At 35.4% G+C, this 21,031-nt stretch overlaps 1 protein-coding gene across 8 annotated transcripts in view; it reads left to right on the top strand.

Moving 5' to 3' along the window:
- Positions 1 to 21,031, top strand: part of RYR2 (ryanodine receptor 2) — a 381,438-nt gene that overhangs the window by 101,417 nt on the left and 258,990 nt on the right. For all 8 annotated transcript variants that reach the window (XM_021527072.4, XM_085576771.1, XM_021527071.4 and 5 more), the window contains exon 3: positions 11,530 to 11,634. In XM_021527072.4, coding sequence (XP_021382747.3) covers positions 11,530 to 11,634 — 105 coding nt within the window. The remainder of the gene's footprint in view (positions 1 to 11,529; positions 11,635 to 21,031) is intronic.

Here is a 21,031-nt window from a genome sequence, read left to right as displayed (position 1 = left end):
AATGAAGTCAGATATGTGGTGTACAGTCCTGTAATTGGTTTGGCAAGTTTTTAGAGGCTTCTAAAAACCTGCCAGTTTGCTGTGATTTATTTTCTGAGTCCTAACATTTTTAGCTCAGTTCCTAGTTAAAAGGAAAGTTGCTATCATTGCATGATTGGTTTATCTATTTGCATTTTGAACAGCCTTTTCAAAGCAATTCCCTCATCCAAGTGCACAGTTGATGGGTTTTGATGGTTGGGTTTGTCTTTTGCCCCATTTAGTATACAAGTCTTGTGACTTGTAAAAATCTTAGTTCTGTATGTTAAAGACTGCAAACAGATTACTTGTCTTTACCAAATGCACTAACTATAGTAAAATACAATAAGAAAGTCCTTGAAAGATAAATAAGTGATAAATAGAGGAAATCAAAAGTATTTCGAGGTAGGAGTTCTTATTTGGATACCTTCATGTCTGATGCAAGTTAGAGCTGCTGGCTTTTCAGTGCAAGCTCACTTACCCTGGGTAACCCAACATCACAAGGTTACACAGCTGGCATGTTCTGCCAAGTCCCCTGGAGTTCAGCATTTTAAATAGTTTTCTCTGAAGGGTTTAGAGTGACATGTACTTCATTAGTACATGCAGAGTAGTTACAAAGCAGTCCTTTGAGTTTTAATTAGACTGATATGTAGCTGCACATCTGAGAACCTGAAAAAACATTAAATAAATCTGTGTTTCAAGCTAAGAACACATAAAAGTATAAATGCTTATTTTAAGCCTTTTAGATGTATGTTTGCCTAAAACAGTAGTTTCAGATTATCTTTGTACCCCTTCTTTGCACTTCAAGTCATGGTATTTTGTACTCATTATTTTTAACAACTGTTAGGCTAAATCTGGTTCAGCAGACTCTTATGAATAATCCTAGCCCAATGGGCTCTCAGAAATTAGGGCAAAGAAATATGTGCTGTTAATGAGTGAATCTGTGTTTATTTGAGGTATCCAATATTGATCATGTCAGAAACAACATGGAAAAAAAGAGTATCAAATATTTTTTGTTTATTTCTTAACACTTTTTGAAACAGACCTTTTGGGTTGTGATTTTCAAGATTTTAGACTTTACCTCCTGGTTACTTCCCCATGAAAAAGGAGGAAGATTATTTGTGCTTTTGTAACAACTGACAAATGCTGTAACTTGCTAGCATAAAAAGAATATTTTCAGCATTAAATTAAGAGTGTTAGTTTATAAATTGTCTGAATTGGATGAGGGAAGTTGGGCAAGTGGAAATAGTTTGGAGTTTGAAACTTTGTGACCCTGTGTTTGAAACCTAAATGCAAGTTGTTTTAGTAACTTTCCTAGTGGTGACTTTTGGGTTACCATATACAAATACAATATTAACTTTTTCTGGTTTCCCAAACAAAAGAGCAGTTGCTTTATTTTGCATTTAAAAAAACACAGGCCAGATGGTAAAAGAAGTTATTATGCTCTTAAAGATTATGCATAAATTCTCAAGGTTGCAGTTCAGGCTGCTTTTCCTGAGTGTTTAATTGGTTTTGAATAATTGCTGAATGTTTGCTGTTTGTTTGAAAACCTGTACCTGATAGAGATGGATGTGAATATGTGAATAATGCTAATAGATATTATGGAGCTTTAACACCTTTCAAGTTCTCTTTTTCTTCCCTAGTGGATATAAAGAATGTATTTAAGAGTGGGAAGTTTATTCCATCTTCCAGGCATTTGTACTCTTGTCTTGGAATATTTACAAAGACACCTTCCACAAAAATGTTGCCTTTTCATGAGCACTGACTTTTTACATGTGGTTAAAAAAGAACAGGAAACCAATATCACTGGGCTGATTTCAAACATGTGATACAATCTTCCCTTAATACTGCAAACTCTACTTCTATCCCACATCTAAATGTCTTTTAATGATAATGGAGAGTTAAGACTTTCAGGTTTTCTTGGTGTTTCTTTGATTATTGACCAGTTATATTTGTACAGCACAATGTTTACAGCTGGCGATAAGGCAATAATTGGCAGAAATGCAAATCAAAATCAACAGTTGTTGAAATGGCTTTAGATAATGTAGGATGAATTAGTTTTGACAGTTTAAGATGCTTTAAACATCAAGTATTGATCTTAAAAAGAAACAGCAGGGACAAGTTATTTCTATATGAAGGAAAATGGCAAAACTCTGTGACATTTTGAGTACTGTGAGAGAAAAAGAAACAGGTCGTGCACAGGACTTGCATGAGAAGGCTGGACAGAGGTCCCAGAAAGCAAACAAATGTTCTGCTCAGTGTAATATGAAATATGAACTGATTTTCCAAGAAAGCATTTGAGTGCCCATTATTCAATAAATTAGAAAGCCCAGTAATACAGAATTTATCTTTTAGTGTATGTAAGTTGATTATTAGCAAACAAAAAGGCCCATAGAAATTAAGGCAAATTGCAATAAGGTCTTATTTTTAAATAAAACAGCTAATCAAAATAGGCATGTTTCTTAAGACTACAGCTTAATAAGCTTTGAGTGCCATATTTGATATTTGATTTTGTTTGAAGTATACTAACAGTAAATTAAGCCTCTTTGGGCTGATACATTTCAAAAATGCATATAGATTAATGACTATGTAAGTCTTCATTAACTCAACTTGGCAAAACAATTCTTTTTTGTTTTGCATGTTTCTGGCTAATTTATCATGGAGGTGATACACAATGTCTGCATAATTCTTAATAAAAGTTTTTTCTTTCTATAGACAAGGAGAATTGCTTAGAATTCATGAAAATTAATATTGGTTATTTTGAAGAACTCAAAGTTATGTGGATATGCTTTTTGTCTGTTTTTTAAAAAATAAACTATTTGTCTGTTTTTTAAAAAATAAACCAAAACCAGACAATAGGTTATTTTAAACCCCAGCACGGATAGGCACCTGAGTAGGGGAGTGAAACGTCTTTGCCTGGTTAGTTGAAAGTCAAAGCATTGGCAAATTAAAATTATAACCATCTAGAAAATGATATGTGCTTGTGCATAATAGCTGCCTGCAAAGGTCTGTAGTTGCTATCTGACATCAGAATGTGAAATTTTGAAAAGGAAGATCTTGACTCTGTGGTAAAGGAGGAAACTCCAGGTTGATCGATGATCTAAATGAGTGCCATACTCTCATGTAGGTGGTATCTATGAACTTGTTTTACACCCTCCTCATTACATCCCCACTGAACATGTATTTAAGGGTTGCAGGAAAAAAGTCCACAGGTTGTTTAGACTCTTGAGACTCTGTTTGCCATCTCTAAATTTTAAAGCTTCTTGCTTTCTTGCTTCTTGCATAATTCACTTCTGAGGCAGGTGGGGAAATGCATGTGGGTATTTCTGTCTAGACAGTACTTTGTGGAAGCTTTTTATTCTGTGTGTTACTGAATGATAAGCAAAGAATTATTTAAAGCAACAGTTGGTTTTATCTTAACAGCTTAGTAGCAATATTTTGGCACCCTAGACCAAGAAAGAACAAAATTTGAATATTAAGACCAAATTGCTCTTGCAATTATTCTTTTTTTGATTTTGTAGTTAATAAGGCTGTATGCTAAAACAAGTGTTTCTTTTTCATATCATGCAGTGGATGTTCAGTAATGCCATGCCCAGGTAAACAGGGGCTTTATATACATAGACATTGATAGATAAGCCACATTTTCTAAGTATACATGGTTAGCTTTTTTTTTTTTTTTCAAAAAGATATTTATTCCTTTAAGTATTGCACTTTTTATTACCAGTGGAACTTTGTCAGTATAAGTCCTTAAACCCCTGAAAGTTTCCTGGCGGGCAGTCCTTACTTTTAGGACTCTTCAAATCCTTCTCTCTGACCCAAATTATCTGCTAGAGTTTCTCTTGAGCTACTAGAGCTTCATTATTAAATATAGTTTGTTTTTTTTTTTTTTGTACTATAAAGCTTTCAATATATGATTCAAATTTATTTGCTTTACATTACAGAGGTGAATGTATATATCTTCTAAGGCAATGCATTTTTTTAAAATATAATTTTAAACTGTCTTTTCCAGGAGACAGCTACCCAATCAGCAATATTTGTTTTTCATAAGTACACAGGTTGACCACTGATTTCAACAACATACAATGGAAAATATAATAGTTGAAAACTTACAACAAATACCTTAAAAGTAAATATTTAATGTCTGTTATATTTTTAGTTGATAATTTATGAGATAAATGAGCAGATTTTTCTTTTCTTAGACACAGTGTTTCACGTTTACTGCAACGTAGATGAATTGCTCATAACAAATGGCATTCTGGAGGAATTAGTATTTATGTTTGTTTGGATGTCATTTTTACGTGTGAAAATTCTACTGTGAACATTTCAGATATCAGATAAATTTAACAGTAAGAGAATCTCAGCAAATAATGGTCTATTGATTATTATGCAGGGGCAAGAACTTCCATTGACACAGGCTGTGTCACTTATTACAAGCACAAAACATGTGCATGTCTGCCCTATTTCTTTGATCCTGAAAGGTTACAGGGTTGCTGCTTAGCAATATGACTGTTGTAACGTGCATGGTTTGTATTAAATCTGGTCAGGGATTAGGAAGATTTTTCTTTTGGCTATCTGGTATGTTTTTAAGATAGGGACAAAATAGTGTTTTATGAAGGTCATCTTTCTGCAAGAATGCTGCAAGAATCAAAGGGTAGCTGCTTCCTTCCAGGTTCTAAAGCAACAGTACCCTCCCATGAAAATAATCCTTCTGTATTTTTCCATTACTCATTGCAGAAGGTACAAATACAATATAATCTCTAAGATAAAAGAGAATGTTAAAGTTTTGAATAATACACATAAGATTAACATAGTAAGATGGAACTTTCAGCATTAATATGAAGATAAACAAACCATGTTTTTGTTAATTTGGATGTATGCCTAGACACTCTGTAGTGCTGTTGATCCTATGAGCTTTTCTTATTTTATTAATCAGCATGAAATTTTCCTAATTACCTTAAAAATGAACACATTTTCACTGCATTAGGGTGATACACTATTAATTAGGTTCATCTAAGCTTCTGGCTACAGCAGCAAATGTTGTGGTGGGAGTTGAGCTCATTGACCAAGTTTATCCATCAATGCTGCAGTGTAGTTGTATGGCTCCTTACCTAATATTGCTTCTCTCTATTGCTAAGACTTTTAAATTTTCAATAAGGAGATAAAAAGGAAACAGCTCTCAGTAATGTAGGTACATGGGGCTTATGTCCTTAGGTTAGAAAGGAGACTAGAGATTGAAGGTAAGAGGAAAAAGTCTCTTACCCATTTAACGATGGAATGTATGCAGCTCTTAATCTATACAGAAAGTAAATACCTTGCCAGGAATTACAGCTTCCAAGTGATTAAGACAGTCTGCTCTGTTAATAATGGCCTCAAGACCTTTGACAGATTTCAGGATCAAGGCAATTTCCAAAGAGCAAAAACTGAAAAACTGTAAGATGAAAATTTGAAACTTTTTTCAGCATAAAGAAAAATACTGTAATTGTACTTAAGTAAGAACATCTTAAATAGAAGTAGGTTTCTTGTGGATTTTTAAAGATTGTGAGAAGGAAAACAGTTTCAACAAACAGTTTCCTTCTACGTCTTCAAGTTTGTACAGATTAAGTTTCAGACATACACAATTTTCTTTGCCAATAAGCTCTGTTCCTCAGTAGCAGGTGACATCTCACTATCTGAAAATGAAAGTGGGGAAGGAGTTTTGTGTTCACTGCTGTGTAAACTCACAGAGAATAAAAACTAGTAACTCCCTGTAACCAGACAAAACTGTCAGTTGTTTAGGTCAGATTAACAAGGACATCAGCATATGGCATAGGCAACCAACACAATTCAAGAGAACCACTGAGGACATGGAGCTGTCTTGTGTTTTAAGATTTGAAAATGGAACTATTGCTTTTTTTTTTTTTTTTTAATTCTAGACCCTGTTCTGATTTTATCCTCCTGTCAATTTCTAAGTTTTATCTCAGCTGAAACAGTTTTCCTGTGTAAAAAGGACTCTTTTGAGCTTTCAGATGTTAACAAGAAACTTTTCACTATGTGAAAATGGCATTTTTCAGGAAGTAGAACATTTTTGAAGTTCTTCCTAGAAAAAGTGAAAAGTGTACTTGTGACAAAAAGCCACTCCCTTGTCAAACTGCTCTTTCAAAAACATGTGGGCACTACAAATTTTAGGTAGAATAACATAAAAAGTTTTGAATGCAGAGAATTTCTCTGCTTTTGGGGGAGGCAACTGCTTGGGATGAAATGTCCTATACAGAAAGTGTCCTCATACAGAATGTGATGGTTTCACACTAAAATAGTCAGAAGCAGCTGATAGGAAACTTTTGTAGGAGGTGTCCAGGCAACCTTCACAGTCTGCTCATGGTAAACACAAGGGAGCTTGACACTGTTCCTGGAGGAGTTTCAGGGAGAGGACAGTGTTACTTGTACTCTCTACAGAACTGAAACTGTAAGACTCATAATTCATTCTCTGTCTTTTTTGCTTTGAGATTTGATGAATATGGTTCATTATGTTTGGCTGACAGGACTTGGGTTGTCAGACCCATATATTTCTGTTCTGGGTCCATAGTTTTGATGACAAGCTTGAAAACAATGAAAGCTAGGCCTTCTGTGTAGAGTCCTAGAAATAGAAGTTTTTCCTTGGTTATATTGAGTGCGTTTCATCACTGTCACCAGACAGAATCTCATTTAAATAGAAAGGGCTGCCAGAAAGATAGAGATGTATAAATTGAAATGGAACTTGAAAATAGCTGATGGGTTCAGTTTCTTTCAGACTACTCCCACAAATAGGACTACAGATGTTTTGCTTAAATTGTGTGCCAAAATGAATTTTCTGAGTCCTCCTACTTGGATTCTCAAAGTTAGGCATCTAGTAAATGTGCTAGCAATAAAAAGAGATATGAACATCTACGTCTCATTTTTTGACATCAGGCTGCTTAATTAGGTGATCGATTAGGCATTGCTGTGTGAATTCTCAGTATACAGTTAAAAACTAAGTACCTGCAAGTCCATTTAATTGGAAATTTGGTTATAAAAAACCCAAAAATAACTGTGAGCTTAGGAAAATAACTAAGAAGCTTGCAAATATCTAGGAAGACAAGTAAAGCTGAGGTGAAGCTGCTTGTTCTTTGAGACAGAATTCTGTTTGCTGATGCAATTTATTGTCCTTCAGTCTTGACTAATATTTAAGAGAGGCAGAAGTTCAGTTTGCATTCACAAGATTATATGCAATATATTATATGAGCAGGTTGTACATTCCAGTGGTTTGTTAGCACTGTGTGGTTGTCAGAGTAATGACAACAGTGCTGAGTTTCGTGTCTCAGCCTCTTGCTTTCATTGGAGTGTGTAAATAGAAATTTGAAGTGTGGAAAATAGAAGTTCTCAATTAAATTGAGGATAACTAATACACCCAGTACCCATGATTCACCTGTGGGTTGGAATGCAGTTAGGGTTGAAATATATTTCAAAAGCTTTACTTGAAACACCTTTTTTATAAAGGGTATGATTATCTAATTTGCAAATCTGCCTCCCACAGAGTAAAGCAGAGTTTAATGTGCAAATATTACTACAGAAAACTAGTGTACACAATAAATGTAGTTTAAAATGACAGGAAGAATTAGGAATTTACCAATTTTCTAAATAATCCAGTAATTACATCAGTAATGGGTATGACCGTTACATTTATTTTAGCTTGCCTAATTTTGCTGATTGGGCTATTACAAGCTATGATGAAGGGGCAATAGAAAAAGTTAATAATAATTTATTGCTTTTCTCCTAGAGGTACTGAATGTCCTTTTGAAATGCAATATACATTCTTTATTTATGTAATAACGTTTTTTAAAATTGAACTACTTGCATATTAGGCTGTAATTATGACTTGAGTAGATTTTCTAAAAAGAGAAATTGACAAGAGGGCAAATCTAAGCATAAACTGGCAACTAAATCAGTAATGCTTTAATTAATACTGAGATAAACTGGAGTTACTACTATTTTCCTTTTAAGTTAGTATATTTTATATTCAAACCCATTAAAGTATGATTGATTTTGCTAATGTGCCAGAAATGAACTGAAAAGAAATTATATTGAATACTGCCATTGCTTTTCAGAATTTTCCACTGATTATATGAACTGAAGTAATACAGATTCCCTGGATTGTCCAAGGACATTACATACTCTGTCACAAAACAAACCAACCCCTGCTTTGGAATATGAATTAATTTTCCATGTCTTTGTTTAAAAAGTTACTGCAGCAAATATAAATATGATGAAAATTGGTGGGAAAGGAGGTTGAAGATTGCCAATATGGTTATTTCTATCTGATGAGGCCTCTGCTTTTGAGCTGATCAGTTTATGGGGTTATAGTTTGTATTCTGTTATCAAAATAGAGATGTATTATTACCATTTAACTGTTAGTTAAACCTGGTAGTTTTGGCATTTATTAAAAGTGCATTGGTGGCTGTTTAGACATGTAGCAAAATATTTTCTTTTAAAATTATTTATTATTTAATAGTGTGTTCATAGTCTAGCAAAGCAGTCACTGAAATATCTGCCAAGACATTTCACCTGTTCTCAAAGAAGCCTAATGTTGAAAATTAATTGCTACAGGTTTTCCGTGTAGCCGATAGAATATGCAGTTTCTCCCCAGACTGGATACTAAAATGTATTATATACTGTACTTATGCATGAAGATATTGTTCAGTTGAGAATGTTAGACTGCCATAGAATACCTTTATTTTTCATATGCCATCCTCTGTGTGTAAGATAATCTGACAGACAGTAAGATAGATAATCAGAGGTCTGGCAAGGACTCTGGTTTTCTTTCCTCATTTTTATTTTATGTTTTGAAGACATGGAAACGGCACTGTGAATAATTTTTGTTATATTTAAATGAGAATTTTAAAATTAGTTGGAGTTACTGTTTTCGGAGGGGGCTGTTAAAGGGAGGAAACTTCAGTCTGTGTCTGAGGCCCAAAGCCTCATCCTTTAAATCCATAGCATTAAAAGCAGCAGCATTGAAATGAAGTGTATAGAGATGAGCAGGGCTGTAACTGAGCTAAATACATGGCAGGTCTGCATCTGTCCCCTGGTTTTCCATGCTTTGATAGTTGTACATCCTGGGATTGATGCAGTCATGCCTGTTGGATCTTTAGTAGAGCAGAGCTGGCTGAGGAATTGCCAGAAAGGGAGGTCTAATTCACATGCTCCCTGCAAGCATCAGTAGGTGCATCCTTCTTCAGCTCTTAAGGGAAAAACATTTCTCTCTGAGGGCCACCAAGTACCCATGCATTCACACAATGAAGATGAGGAGGCATAATGTCCTCTCCCTTTTGCCTCATAAAAAAGCCTCTAACATTTTGCTAGACTGTAAGAACACAGTACTTCTTTCACTTAATTAAAGCAAAATGATCTCATATGTTTCTAATTTTCACTAGCAGCAAAAAGTGTGCCTTACCTGCAAGGAGAGTAGCTGAAAAGTGTTCATTGGGACTTCCTACCTCAGTTTTAATGGGTAGGAAAGGAAGTGCTCATGGCTGTCTTGAACATAAAGGAGAATGAAATGGAGGAAGGAAAAGTGTCCTAGTTCTGTTGGTTTGATCAGTTGGATGATGCAGGATTTTCATTATTGGACAGTACATAACCTTTGGGGTAGGTTCAATAGTAAAGCATTTGATATGTCCAAAATTGTATGTGTGAGACATGTTCTGCCACCAAAACCGCTACTTTAAATAACAGTAATAACAGTGGGAATATTGTTAAGGAGACTTTGCTTATTTACACAGAAAAGGTAGCCTTGGCTCATTTCTGAGCACAGTGTATGGAGCATTTTTTTCTCTTTTTTTCATGCTCTTGTTTGTCAGTTTAACTGGGCAGACTGGAGGGTGAGCTGCACTGTTAGGCTGTGAGGCTTTCTAGACTGGGAAACTCCTTACATTATCTGTGTAGAAGCAGCACCTTGCATCCTGAGATCTTTGTGTGCTCTCTTTCCTGCTTTGTAACATTAGGGCTTGTGATGATACTTACATTACAAGGGTTTTTTGAAGACAATCTAATTGGTCATTTCTTGGAAGGAGTTGGCTGAAAAATATTCCATGTCAAAGTATCATTGCATAAGTCAGTCAAAACCCATGTAACAGAAGATGCTATTGAAATATTTTTCATCTGGCTGACACCTAAACTTAAAGTACAATTTTATATTAATTTAATTGAAATATAGGTATTGGAAAATAGTGAAAGACCTATTATGTATTAAACAGATCTGAGTTGCTGTATTAAGTAGGGATGAACAGCAATATAATAAGCTGGTAAGAGTGTGAGGTATTCTGAAGAAACTAACTTTTGGGGGCAAAAAAAACGATTTTGCAACTACCTTTTTACCATTTGGCCTTGGAAGTCGCCTCTTCACTTTGTACAAAGTTTGAGTAAGTGTGCAGTTTTACAGCTTTAGCAGCAAAAGCATTCATGCTGTAAAAATCTGGACTCCAACAGTCAATAAAAATATTTCTAAACTAAATGAAAATGAAAGAAAATAGAGTAGGAATACAAAAGAATTTCTGAGGCAAGTAAAGGTGTGTAGGAGTTGCACGTTCTATTAACAGAAGAAAAGATCCCCACATAAAATCTAATTTTACTTTGCTGCTTTGTAACTTAGACATTGCTATTACAAACCTCTTTCAATTTTATATGAATTTTTATGATAGTCTGGAAAATTAACTTTTCCATAGTTCAATGATATTTATTTCAAGCATAACAAGTTAAATAATGATTTTTATAAGAGTCCTGAGTTTTATCCCAGTTGGAGCAGCCTGTGGTGAAGTGTAGTGCCCTGCAAGGCTTTGAAGCTTCTGACTTGGCCTTGATACTTGATGTCCTCTATTTCTGCTAGGAAAATTAATCTTGACCCTCATGATAATGATGAGCTCTGGCTAACTACCAGTAGCCTAAAGACTGAATTTAGTTTTCCTCACAATCTAAGCATAGTGTCTGGACACATGTTCCATGTGCTAATGTCCAAGCAGACCCATTATTGCTTTTCTTAAGAGCCTTTCCACTCCCAATTTTTTTTCTCTGATTTTCTTTGTACAGCTTGTATTGCTGCTCCTATTCCTTCCAAGGAGCACATCCAAGAAGAGTCTGCCTCTATTACCCTATAATCACTATTAGATTTTTAAAGAGAATTGCAAGATCCCAGACACAGAGGGAGAGTGCACTAACCCTGACATTCATAGTGATCCTCTGCTGAACTTGATGAAATTCTTTGGTTTCTTCTTTTATTGAGAGTTTTTCTTTTTTAGAGAGGACCCGATACCCCAGGTATCAGCTTGCACATGCTGAGCAGAGCATTGCTTCCCTTTACTGGCTAAAACTTAACTGTTCCAGCCCACTATGTGGCTGGATTTCATAGCCTCACAGATGTATTGGGTCTTTCAGGTCCATGAATGGTGAGGCAAAATGGAGCTACTGGAAAGTGCTACTCATGATTCTTATGTTACTAATGTGATCTCATGGTTCCCTTTTACCTAGAATGTTCCACCTGATTTGTCCATCTGCACCTTTGTGCTGGAGCAGTCTCTGTCAGTACGGGCCCTCCAGGAAATGCTGGCTAACACGGAAGAAAAGGCAGAAGGGGTAAGTTATTAAATATTCACCTTTCTTCATCTTACAAAATAGTACTTTTTTCATAGGATACTACAGGTTTCATGACTGTCACATGCTTATAACATGATTGTGCTGAATTTTTGTCTTTTGCTACAGGAATTATTTGGGTTTTTTTCGAAATTATAAGCATTTGCAGTGTCCACTGAAGGCTGCTAGAGTTGTAAATTCGCAATTTCAATGTGCTATGAGTCAGTATAGAGTTACAAGGGTGTTTCAATTCCAGAATCTCATAATGTGTCATATAAAGCTTGATCACTTCTGAACAAATCAGCTTTCTGAGCATTCCTGACTATATTGGGTGAGACTGTCAAAAGGTCTTAAAATGACTTGGATGTATGCTGGTTGTGTCTGGAAATAATGAAACTCTCGTGTGTGCCCGGAGTTAAAATATATTGTGACAGGTCTTTAAGCTGAAGATAAAATATTATTGAGCCTTGGTGAACAAGAAATAGCAATCTGTAAGGTGAAGAATATAGGAATTACTTAAATCCTACAAGAATTATTATTTCTAATAGGAATTAATTAATTTTTTTTACTAGAAAATAATTATTTATAAATAAATAATGGTATTGTAATTACTCTTCCCTGCAGTGCAATTAATTTGATTTGTTATGCTGTAATTGAATGTTCCATATGCACCTTATAGTGTTCATTTGAATGCTGTGCTCTAGCTCAAATCCTGTAAATTTTTGAGGAACGGTGACTGTAGGCATAGGAGTTGTACAGGCAAAAGAGAAGTCGCTGTTAACCTTGAGTCCATCACTCAAGAAAGCTGGCAGGAGAAAAGTATGCCTCTGATATTTATGGGGATGCCTCAAGAAACCAAACCAATGTAGCATAGTCAGTCCCATTAAATGCCAGGCACTTAGACTGAAAATGGTATTTGGGAAGTGAAGACTAGGAGCAGTCCCATGGATGATCCAGAGTGTGTTCTGCAGTGAGAATTTGTTCCAAGAGAATGAAAAGCATATCTGAGAGAAGAGCTGCTACCAGAGTAAGCAGATCTGGACTTCTGAAGCCCTCTTCCCATACTTTGTGAATACTGAACCCAAGAGCAAGCAAATTCACAGGGGAAAAATAAAATCAAAGAACAGACACACAGAGGCATAATGTCAAAAGTCACAGCCCAAACCCCAGGATGTACAGTGATAACTGTGTATGGCCACATGTGTAAAGAGCAACAGTTTTCTATATTTTATTCTCAACAGATGGAAGCAGGGACATGAACTGAAGGAAGTGTGATAAAGTAATGCTATAGGGCAGAATACAGTGAATGAAAAAGCATGCAATTTTCAAATATGAAGTACTGAAACTTTTATTTAAATCATAGCATCAGCTTGCAGATTTTCTCTTGCACTGTCTTTAGCAGAGTCCTGGGGCCATGTGTTAAGAGAATATTTCTTTTAATATGAAGATCACACTCAGAGAACATTGGAGAATGAACAAATGTCTCTGCAGAATGATGGACAATACAAGCTCGGGTATTCTGTTGGGAACAGGGCAGATTAAGAATGCATTGTAGGGGTTTTAGGTGGAATGTTTGCACTAGTTCTGGACTATTTTCTGCACTAGATGTGAGTAGAAAAAGATTTTTGTAGAATACACTGACCAATGTGGCATACCATGTTTGGTGGTTATCTGGTATTTTCTGGAAAAAATTATTGATGTTTTCTGTCCATAACCATGAAGGTCAGAATTCTGGACACTTACACCCAGGCCTAATAACACTAATGACAGCTGTCCTGATCTACAGTACTCTGTACTCAAAGGTCTTCTGAGATGTACACAGGAAAGATAAAGCAAGGTTCTGAGTGTGGTCATCATGTGGCTCTTGGCTGTTTACAGAGTAGTTTACTGTGCTCTCAGCACCTATTAAATGCCAACACTAACAGAAGATACAGAGCTACAGCTATACCAACAGAGAGAGATGGTGTTCAGTAAATCATAAATATATTTCTACTGCAAATTTGGGTGGCTTCTGTAGAAATGCATTAGGAATCTGCTTGTGTCTCTTGAATATTGATCTATTGATGTTAGAAGAGACCAATCTTGAAAATAATTGTAGATGAGCACAAGGTTGTGTTGTCAACATCAGTATTTTTTCAGTAAGTCTCTGAAAGTCAGGAATGATTGTGATACTAAAATGACTGAATATGTACTTGCTGATAAATTAATAGTACTGGAATTTGGTATCCTTATGTATTTTCTATTTTTCTATGAAAAATACACAAATTTTGCCTTTGCATTTATATTTGTATATCATAGGGCAGGTACTTACATAGGCAGCTTCACATTTGTTTGAAGTAAGTGTTAAAAGAAGTTGTAAGGTTATTTGTTTTACCTGAAGCACTATTACCTTCCTGGAGAAGCATAAATTCTTTTTATTAAAATAACAGTGCTTCATTTCATTTAGTAGAAGAAAGTATAGAATTTTTTTGAGAAATTGTTGCTGTAAACTGGTTTCAGCATGACCTCAGTTTTCTGGTGGAAAGAATTGTGCAAAAGAAGGTTTTTTCAGTCCTCAGTTACTTTTCATTACATTAGAAATCATTAAGATGCTGTGCTTAGAAGAGTCTCCTTGTGTTTGCCTTTTGTATTGTGTAATCTCTTGAATGCCATGTTTATATAATAGGTATTCTTGTTATATAACAGGTAAGTTAGCAGCAATGTAATGGCTGAGTAACATGAACAAAATCTCATACTGACTTGAGTCAGAACAATAAGCAGCTTTCTTGTCCCTAAGAAAGAATAACTGTGTGCACTTACTGGATTTACTGCTACTTCTCAATTAGTGTGTGTTAAATGTGCAAGATCAGCTCTGCAATAAATACCTGTTTTTAGTGCAAGAATCCCAAAATGAGAATTTCAATACTTTGTGAGATCAGTGATCAATCTATCTGTGTATACCTACTTGACTCTCATAAACCAGAAAAATGCTACTATCAAAGGCAACAGTGGAAAATGACTGAAATTTCCTGAGAAAGAATATGTGTAGTGCTCTGTTTCTTCTAGGCACTGAGTGCTTATTTTCTGCTCTGAGGTTTCATCATTTCCCTGTAAAATAGTATGGTTAGCTCTGACAATTTATTAAAACACTGACATTCATAGCTTGCTTGAATGGTTTTGGTTTCAAAAATAAAACTACAATCTAGTTTATTTCCTTAGGTAGCATTATTTTCACTTTTCATTTTAAACAGGTAATATTTTTTTTTTTTATTTTGCTGGGGTGTGGAGTGCTGTGTGCATGTGCCACTTTCATCAGTTCATCAGCAGGAAAGAAACAAAACACAAAAACCAACAAACCAGAAAAAGATGACAAAAAAGGGAGGAATCTTGTGGAGATGGAATAGTAAATAATTTTATAATGAGGAGTATCATGACATAGTCTGGGCTATAGTGTGTTAGGCAAGCAGAATTAGAGATGCACTCTCCTACACAAGGGTGACTTACAGCCTAGGTATTATTTTGTAATAATTTTGGCTAATTTTCCTAGTATTAACTTTTTATTATTAGAAAAGCAGATGTAAGATGAAAATGGAAGTCCTTATGTTTTTGTAAAGCATTTAAGACCATAAAAAACATTCAGTCCATCTGTTCTTAGCCTAGTTGTTATTTCCAGTGAATCTTTTCTGGACCCAAGTGCCTTGTATTTCACTAGTTGGGATGATCCTGAAAAGGTGAATCCCCAGCTTCTGGAGTAATTTAGGAATGGTCATTGCAACCTGTTGGAACTATGTTTTTCTTCTGATTCTTTTTCCTCGGATATATTTTTGGGTAGTTTGATTTTTTTTTTTCTTTTTTAAAATATTTTAATTTTTGAAAATTACATCTTCTTTTCCTATTTCAAGGTCTCTATCAGCTAATACTTTCTTAAAGTGAAAGTGATTAAATGCCATAATCAAATCAGTTCCTGGAAATTTTCCCTAATTTTCTTAAGAAATGAAACCTAGCCATCTATCCATTTGTGCTCTTGAATTCAGCAACTTCTGCAATTTCTGGATAATATGAACAATATCAGAAACAGGATTAGATCGTTTTTCCAGATATGATGAATATTGGGTGCAAGACAGGGGTCTAAGTTTATATATCCTGTAAGAGGAAAGGAAGGAAAAGTTTTCTCTTTTACATTACCATCAACTGCTCTAGTGCTATTGCATCTTCTGCACAGGTTTTTTTCACTGAGAAAAGGTGTCACAAGGACATGGGAAGGAAGTTGCCAGGTTTCACATGCAAAGGAGGGATTTATAATGTTGTTGTTTCTTTCAGTTTTGAGATTTAAATGACTTTTTTTATGGAAGTTATGCAACAGACCTGTACATTGTATGCTATCACCTGTCTCACATTTTATGACAAGGAAAATTATTTCTCTTTGTGCTGTTGTATACCCAGTAGAAAAAGGTACCAGACGAAAAGGTATCCAGACATATTTGACATGGAAACGTGCTAGATATTTTCTTAGTCTCAGCTGGTTTAAAAATGATTTAGATTTTGTCTGAAAAGTTTTTCTTTTTAAATAATCTTCAAGCAAACATGCTGCATGAAAAATAGGTATTAAGATAAAAATTTGCCAACATGGTGTGCAAACTAAAACTAAGTGTAAGGTAACCTTCATAAAGCCCATTGCTACTAACTGTTATCTGAAATATATTCAGAGGGCTTTTCATATGATTCAGTACAAATTATTTTTTCGAATGGGATAATCTGAGTATTCCAAACACCATTACTCTCAATATTTATATAAAAAGGGGCAAGTTTGAACTTTCATTCTATTCTAATGCTTTTGTTACTTCAAAGAGATGGGAACCAGTTTTGTACACAGTGACTAGGTACAGCAAATTAAATTAATTTGGCATTTTCTGTAAGTGGAAAAGCAAAAATATCATCTATCATCTGTGTTGGCTGGAAAAAAAAAGTTCACGTTACTATGCTGAGTTACACTTGGTTTGCCTTTGTTTTCTATAATATATCCAACAGTCTCACTATATAAATAATATACTACTTTTTCCACCTTGTTATGTCTTTTATACTCCTTCATGATAATTGGGATAAATACGACCACTGAAATTTGAAGATTCTGGATTATATTTTACATGCATATAAATACAGGTGTATGTAACTTGCTTTCACATGCCAGTGTGTTGTACTTCTGTGTGTGAATGGGAGACCTGGTATCCCAAACAGAGGTTTGTTCTTAACTGTGCCATCCCATTGGAGTGGCTGAGAACTCTATTCATAGGTTGTCTTTTACAGAGCTTTAATTAGTTTTTGTCAGCAGTGATAAAATATTCTCTTCACTCTGGTCTACCAGAATACTGGTGAGTGCCAAAACATTCCAATTCTACTGTTGTACCATATATCCACAGGAAAATCTCATATCATTGGGAGGGTGTAGAGTAAGAGACATCTATTTTGGTGAGAGCTTCTGGAGCTGCTGTTCGTTGATTTATGCTTTGTTCTACCAACATGAGGTATATGCTTGGGCTTTTTTTGGTTCAGGTATATGTTGAAGCCTGAGACTCCTGTAGGGCTTTTTGTTTGTTGTTTTTTTTTCCCGACTTTATTAGCCAAGTGTTTGGAACATTCAATTCCTTTGCTAATGGCTAGGCTTCATGCTACATGAACTGCTCGCTAGGAAAATCATCTGCACTTGGAGCGTAATGTGTTTCCTTTGGAATTGTGTTTTAATGACTCCAGCAGGACAGATGCACCAAACTCACTTATCCTCAATGGAACCCAATGGATTTCTCCCAGCTGCTTTTGTGGCCTTTCACTTCAACTGTCAGCTTTTTGATTGCTTACTAGGAAAGAATGTAGTAGAGAAATAAGTAAGGATTTCTTTGCATGCCACCTGTAGCAAGCAGGTGAATGTATAAGTAGTTATAATTTCTGTTTTGAATGACATAATAAACTAGGAACTAGAATACAACAGGAGACCTTAGGATTCTCTAGAATTTATATTGAAATGATTTTAAGTACTTATTCAGAAAATCCCATGTATTTGATTTTTTTTACTTCTGAGAAAAACTTGAATTTTTTTTTTCTATTTGTCTTTCTAGACTTCATCATACAGGAGAAAAATTGGCTCTCAGTTGCCTTAGTATGCTTGAATTTTTTTTACTTTTAGGCAAAATTAAATGTAGGGTTAATATCTTTTTAGTTTCCTGCAAATTGGTCTTAGTTGCTATATTATCTACTGAACACTTCAGTATGCATTTGCTGCATTTTCCTACGTATTTATTTGCCTAGCAGCTGTGCTATTCTAATACTGCATGCCATGAAGATTTGCTGTGCTTGGCAGCCCTATCCTGTCCTCCTGGATGGTAATGAAGATGTGAAGCTCTGTCCATGCCAATATCAGCTCCTGAGGGCTGGTCTTCCAGAGAGCTGCTGGTTCAGAGCTGGAAGCAGACTTCCTTCTGTTTGATACTTTTGGGTGTTCTCCCAGCCCATCTGAAGAAGAACATTGGTCGTAGAAGGAAAAATCTGATTGTGGAATGTGTACTCAGTGGAGTACTCAGGCACTGTTGCAGTCGAATTTAGGGAGAACTGTAACAAATTCAATTCTGCCACTGAAGAAGAATGGAAAAGTGAGGATTAAAGCAAGAATTGGTTCAGATTCCATGTGGTCCAAGGGAACAAGCTGAGAATAGCTGGACTAAAAGTTGCTGACTGAATATAAGCAATGTAGAAGTCACTGAAACTGGCACTTTTATGTATTGAGCTGCCATGAGGACAGCTGAGAAATACTGGCAGAGAGATTTGAATGAGGAACTCAAGGTGCACTCTGTGGGTTTCTACCTTGGATGAGAAAAAGAAGGGGATTGGTTGTTTTTATGCCTTTTACCTGTTAATTCTATAGGTATTATCCCTGTGCTATCTATAAGCTATATTTTGTTAAAATAAAATATGGCAACATACTGATGCCTTTCCTTAAAGATTCCCAGTTAGTTCCTAAAAGAGCTTGGAATTTTTTGATGAAATTTAAGCACAGAAAAATTGAAAATTATACAGTTAAATTTATCTTCAGAACCAAATCCCCCCTTTTTTTGATCAGCAGTTGGAATCAATGTACTAAAGGCTATTTATGCAAAATGATGAAAAGATTAACCCCAAATCCTCACTTTCAGATGCTGTTCTAGAATGTTGAAGAGTCTCAGTTTTGCTTCAGAATCCTATGTAAAGCTGAGATAGTCTCCTAAACCATTCATTTTGTTAATTCTACCAGATGTCTCAACATAGCTAGTAACACACTGAGTTTTTAAACCAGGTCAGTGTAGATAAGAAGTTGGAATCAATAAGATAAGTGGTGATTGCTACTTGCACTTTTTCTGATTTTGTTTGTCTTCATACCTCGGGACTGATTTATGCATGTGTTGAGGACCATAGCTGATGAAAGCTACACATAAAATAATTTTAGAAATTGGGTCCTGGGTGTCTCAGACTAACCTCCCTGCTTTGTGTATCCCATTGATTTTAGCAGATTTTTAAAATCTATTGAAATGTCATCTGGTGTATAGTGACAACTGAATTAATATTTGTGAGGTTAGCTTTACAGCAGTGGATATCATAAAATGGATAGGATTTAATTGTTTTGTCTTTAGAAGAGTTTTTAAATCAATGTTTAGTAAAATGGTTGCACAACAAGTTGGAATGAAAAAGAATAGTAAGTGATCACACTCTCATCTACATTTTGCATGAGGCAGATTTGATGTTGAAAAGCTTATGGACATGCAAAAGGCTGCAGCATAAAACAGTGACATTTTTCTGTTTGCCTTAAATTTTTTCCTTGTTTTTTAAAAGCATAATTTTTTGAAAACACAAAAACCTTAGACTTTAGCTTAGTCAAAAGTATTTTGAGATATTAAATTGTTCATAGTTATATATGATTCTTATCTGCTACAATTCTACTACTACTAATAGTACAAAGTGCAGTTTTACATTAATCTCTCAGCTGGGGCAAGGACTGGATAAAGTGATACTCAAACATTGTATTATCTGTTGCAATGTGCACAGCTGTAAGGTGAAGTATTTGTAAAGCCCAAGTGCTTAAATTAAATAAAACATAGCTTCTACTTTTGTCCAATTATATTGAGATTGAAAGTAATAATTATTTAATGTTTTTAAAGACTGCTTATACTCAATAAACACCTTATCATATATATGAAAGTTCTCCATGTCTCTATCTGTCTTGTAATGGCTTTTTATAAGGGTAGCCTCCTGAAATACTCAACTAGGTTGGTTCAAAATTTAAAACAAGAAGGATCCTTTTTTCCAACTCAGTGGCTTATAATAGCAAATTAAAAAATATTTTGGTGAGTAGTATAAAATGTTATCAGTGTAGGAAATGCATAGCAGTGCTACAGAGGCTGGCAGTGTGGAAAACATTAATTCTGCCTGTAGTACTGTGTAGCAAGAAACTAGACTTCTATCAGCCAGCTCTGTAGGATCTCAGCAGCTGGAGCTGGGAGATTACACATGGGATTCTGCCTCTTGAAATATGCTCAGTGTGTTCAACCTCCAGGAGTTACCAATACCTTCTTTGGTACTTAAAGAAAACAACAAACCCCCCTTATCCTCAAATTCAGTCAAGATTTTTGTAAAGCGAGTTTGTTCCTAATTCTCTTTATCCTGCAGGGTTCAGCACCTTTGGGGTGCTTTTGCTTCTAATGGTGCTCTGTATGCATTATAGACTCCCATATTGTTTAAGTTTAGATGTGAATGGTCCTCCCCAAAGGGGTAGCACTTGAACAACAGCAACAAGGGTAGCATTAAAAGAAGAGATAGAACTGGTCTAGTGAGACTGAGCAGGACTGAACAGATTGGATTCCTGTCTTGAACAGGAAATGGGAAGGAATTGGGCGTGGGATGGGTTATCTCTGTATTGCTTCTGTGGTGTGTCTGTCAGAGCTGCTGATGAACATTCACAATTTCTTGGTGCTGTCAATGAACTCTGTTGCTGAGCAGGTTTGAATGGGGATGTTCCATATGAGGATTCATCTATGTGTATGTAACTGCATCTCAGGGCAATAGGAATTTTGAATCCATGGTAGCTACACCATGATGGTATCATACACTATGATATCTTAGCAAAAATAATAGGTTTAGTGAGAACAGGTGTTATTTCACCTTTCCCTGGAACAACCATTCATTTGTGGAGAAATTATTTATTTTGAAGACCACCTGTTCCTTAGTGACTGTGGTAGTGTTGATTCGCCAAGAAGTACATGGTAAGTGAGAAGGGGAGGTATTATCCCCACATGATTAGGTTTTTAATCTTGATACATAAATATTTTTTTTACAAACATAATAGTTGCTGAGCTCTGAAGATTGTTCTCCCTTTCCCCTGCAGTCTCCTCTTTCTGCCTGG

The sequence above is a fragment of the Lonchura striata genome, chromosome 3 (assembly GCF_050655825.1).
Source record: "Lonchura striata isolate lonStrDom1 chromosome 3, ASM5065582v1, whole genome shotgun sequence".
NCBI lineage: Eukaryota > Metazoa > Chordata > Aves > Passeriformes > Estrildidae > Lonchura > Lonchura striata.
Note: the sequence above shows the minus strand (reverse complement) of the source record. Positions and strands in the feature narration are given on the sequence as shown.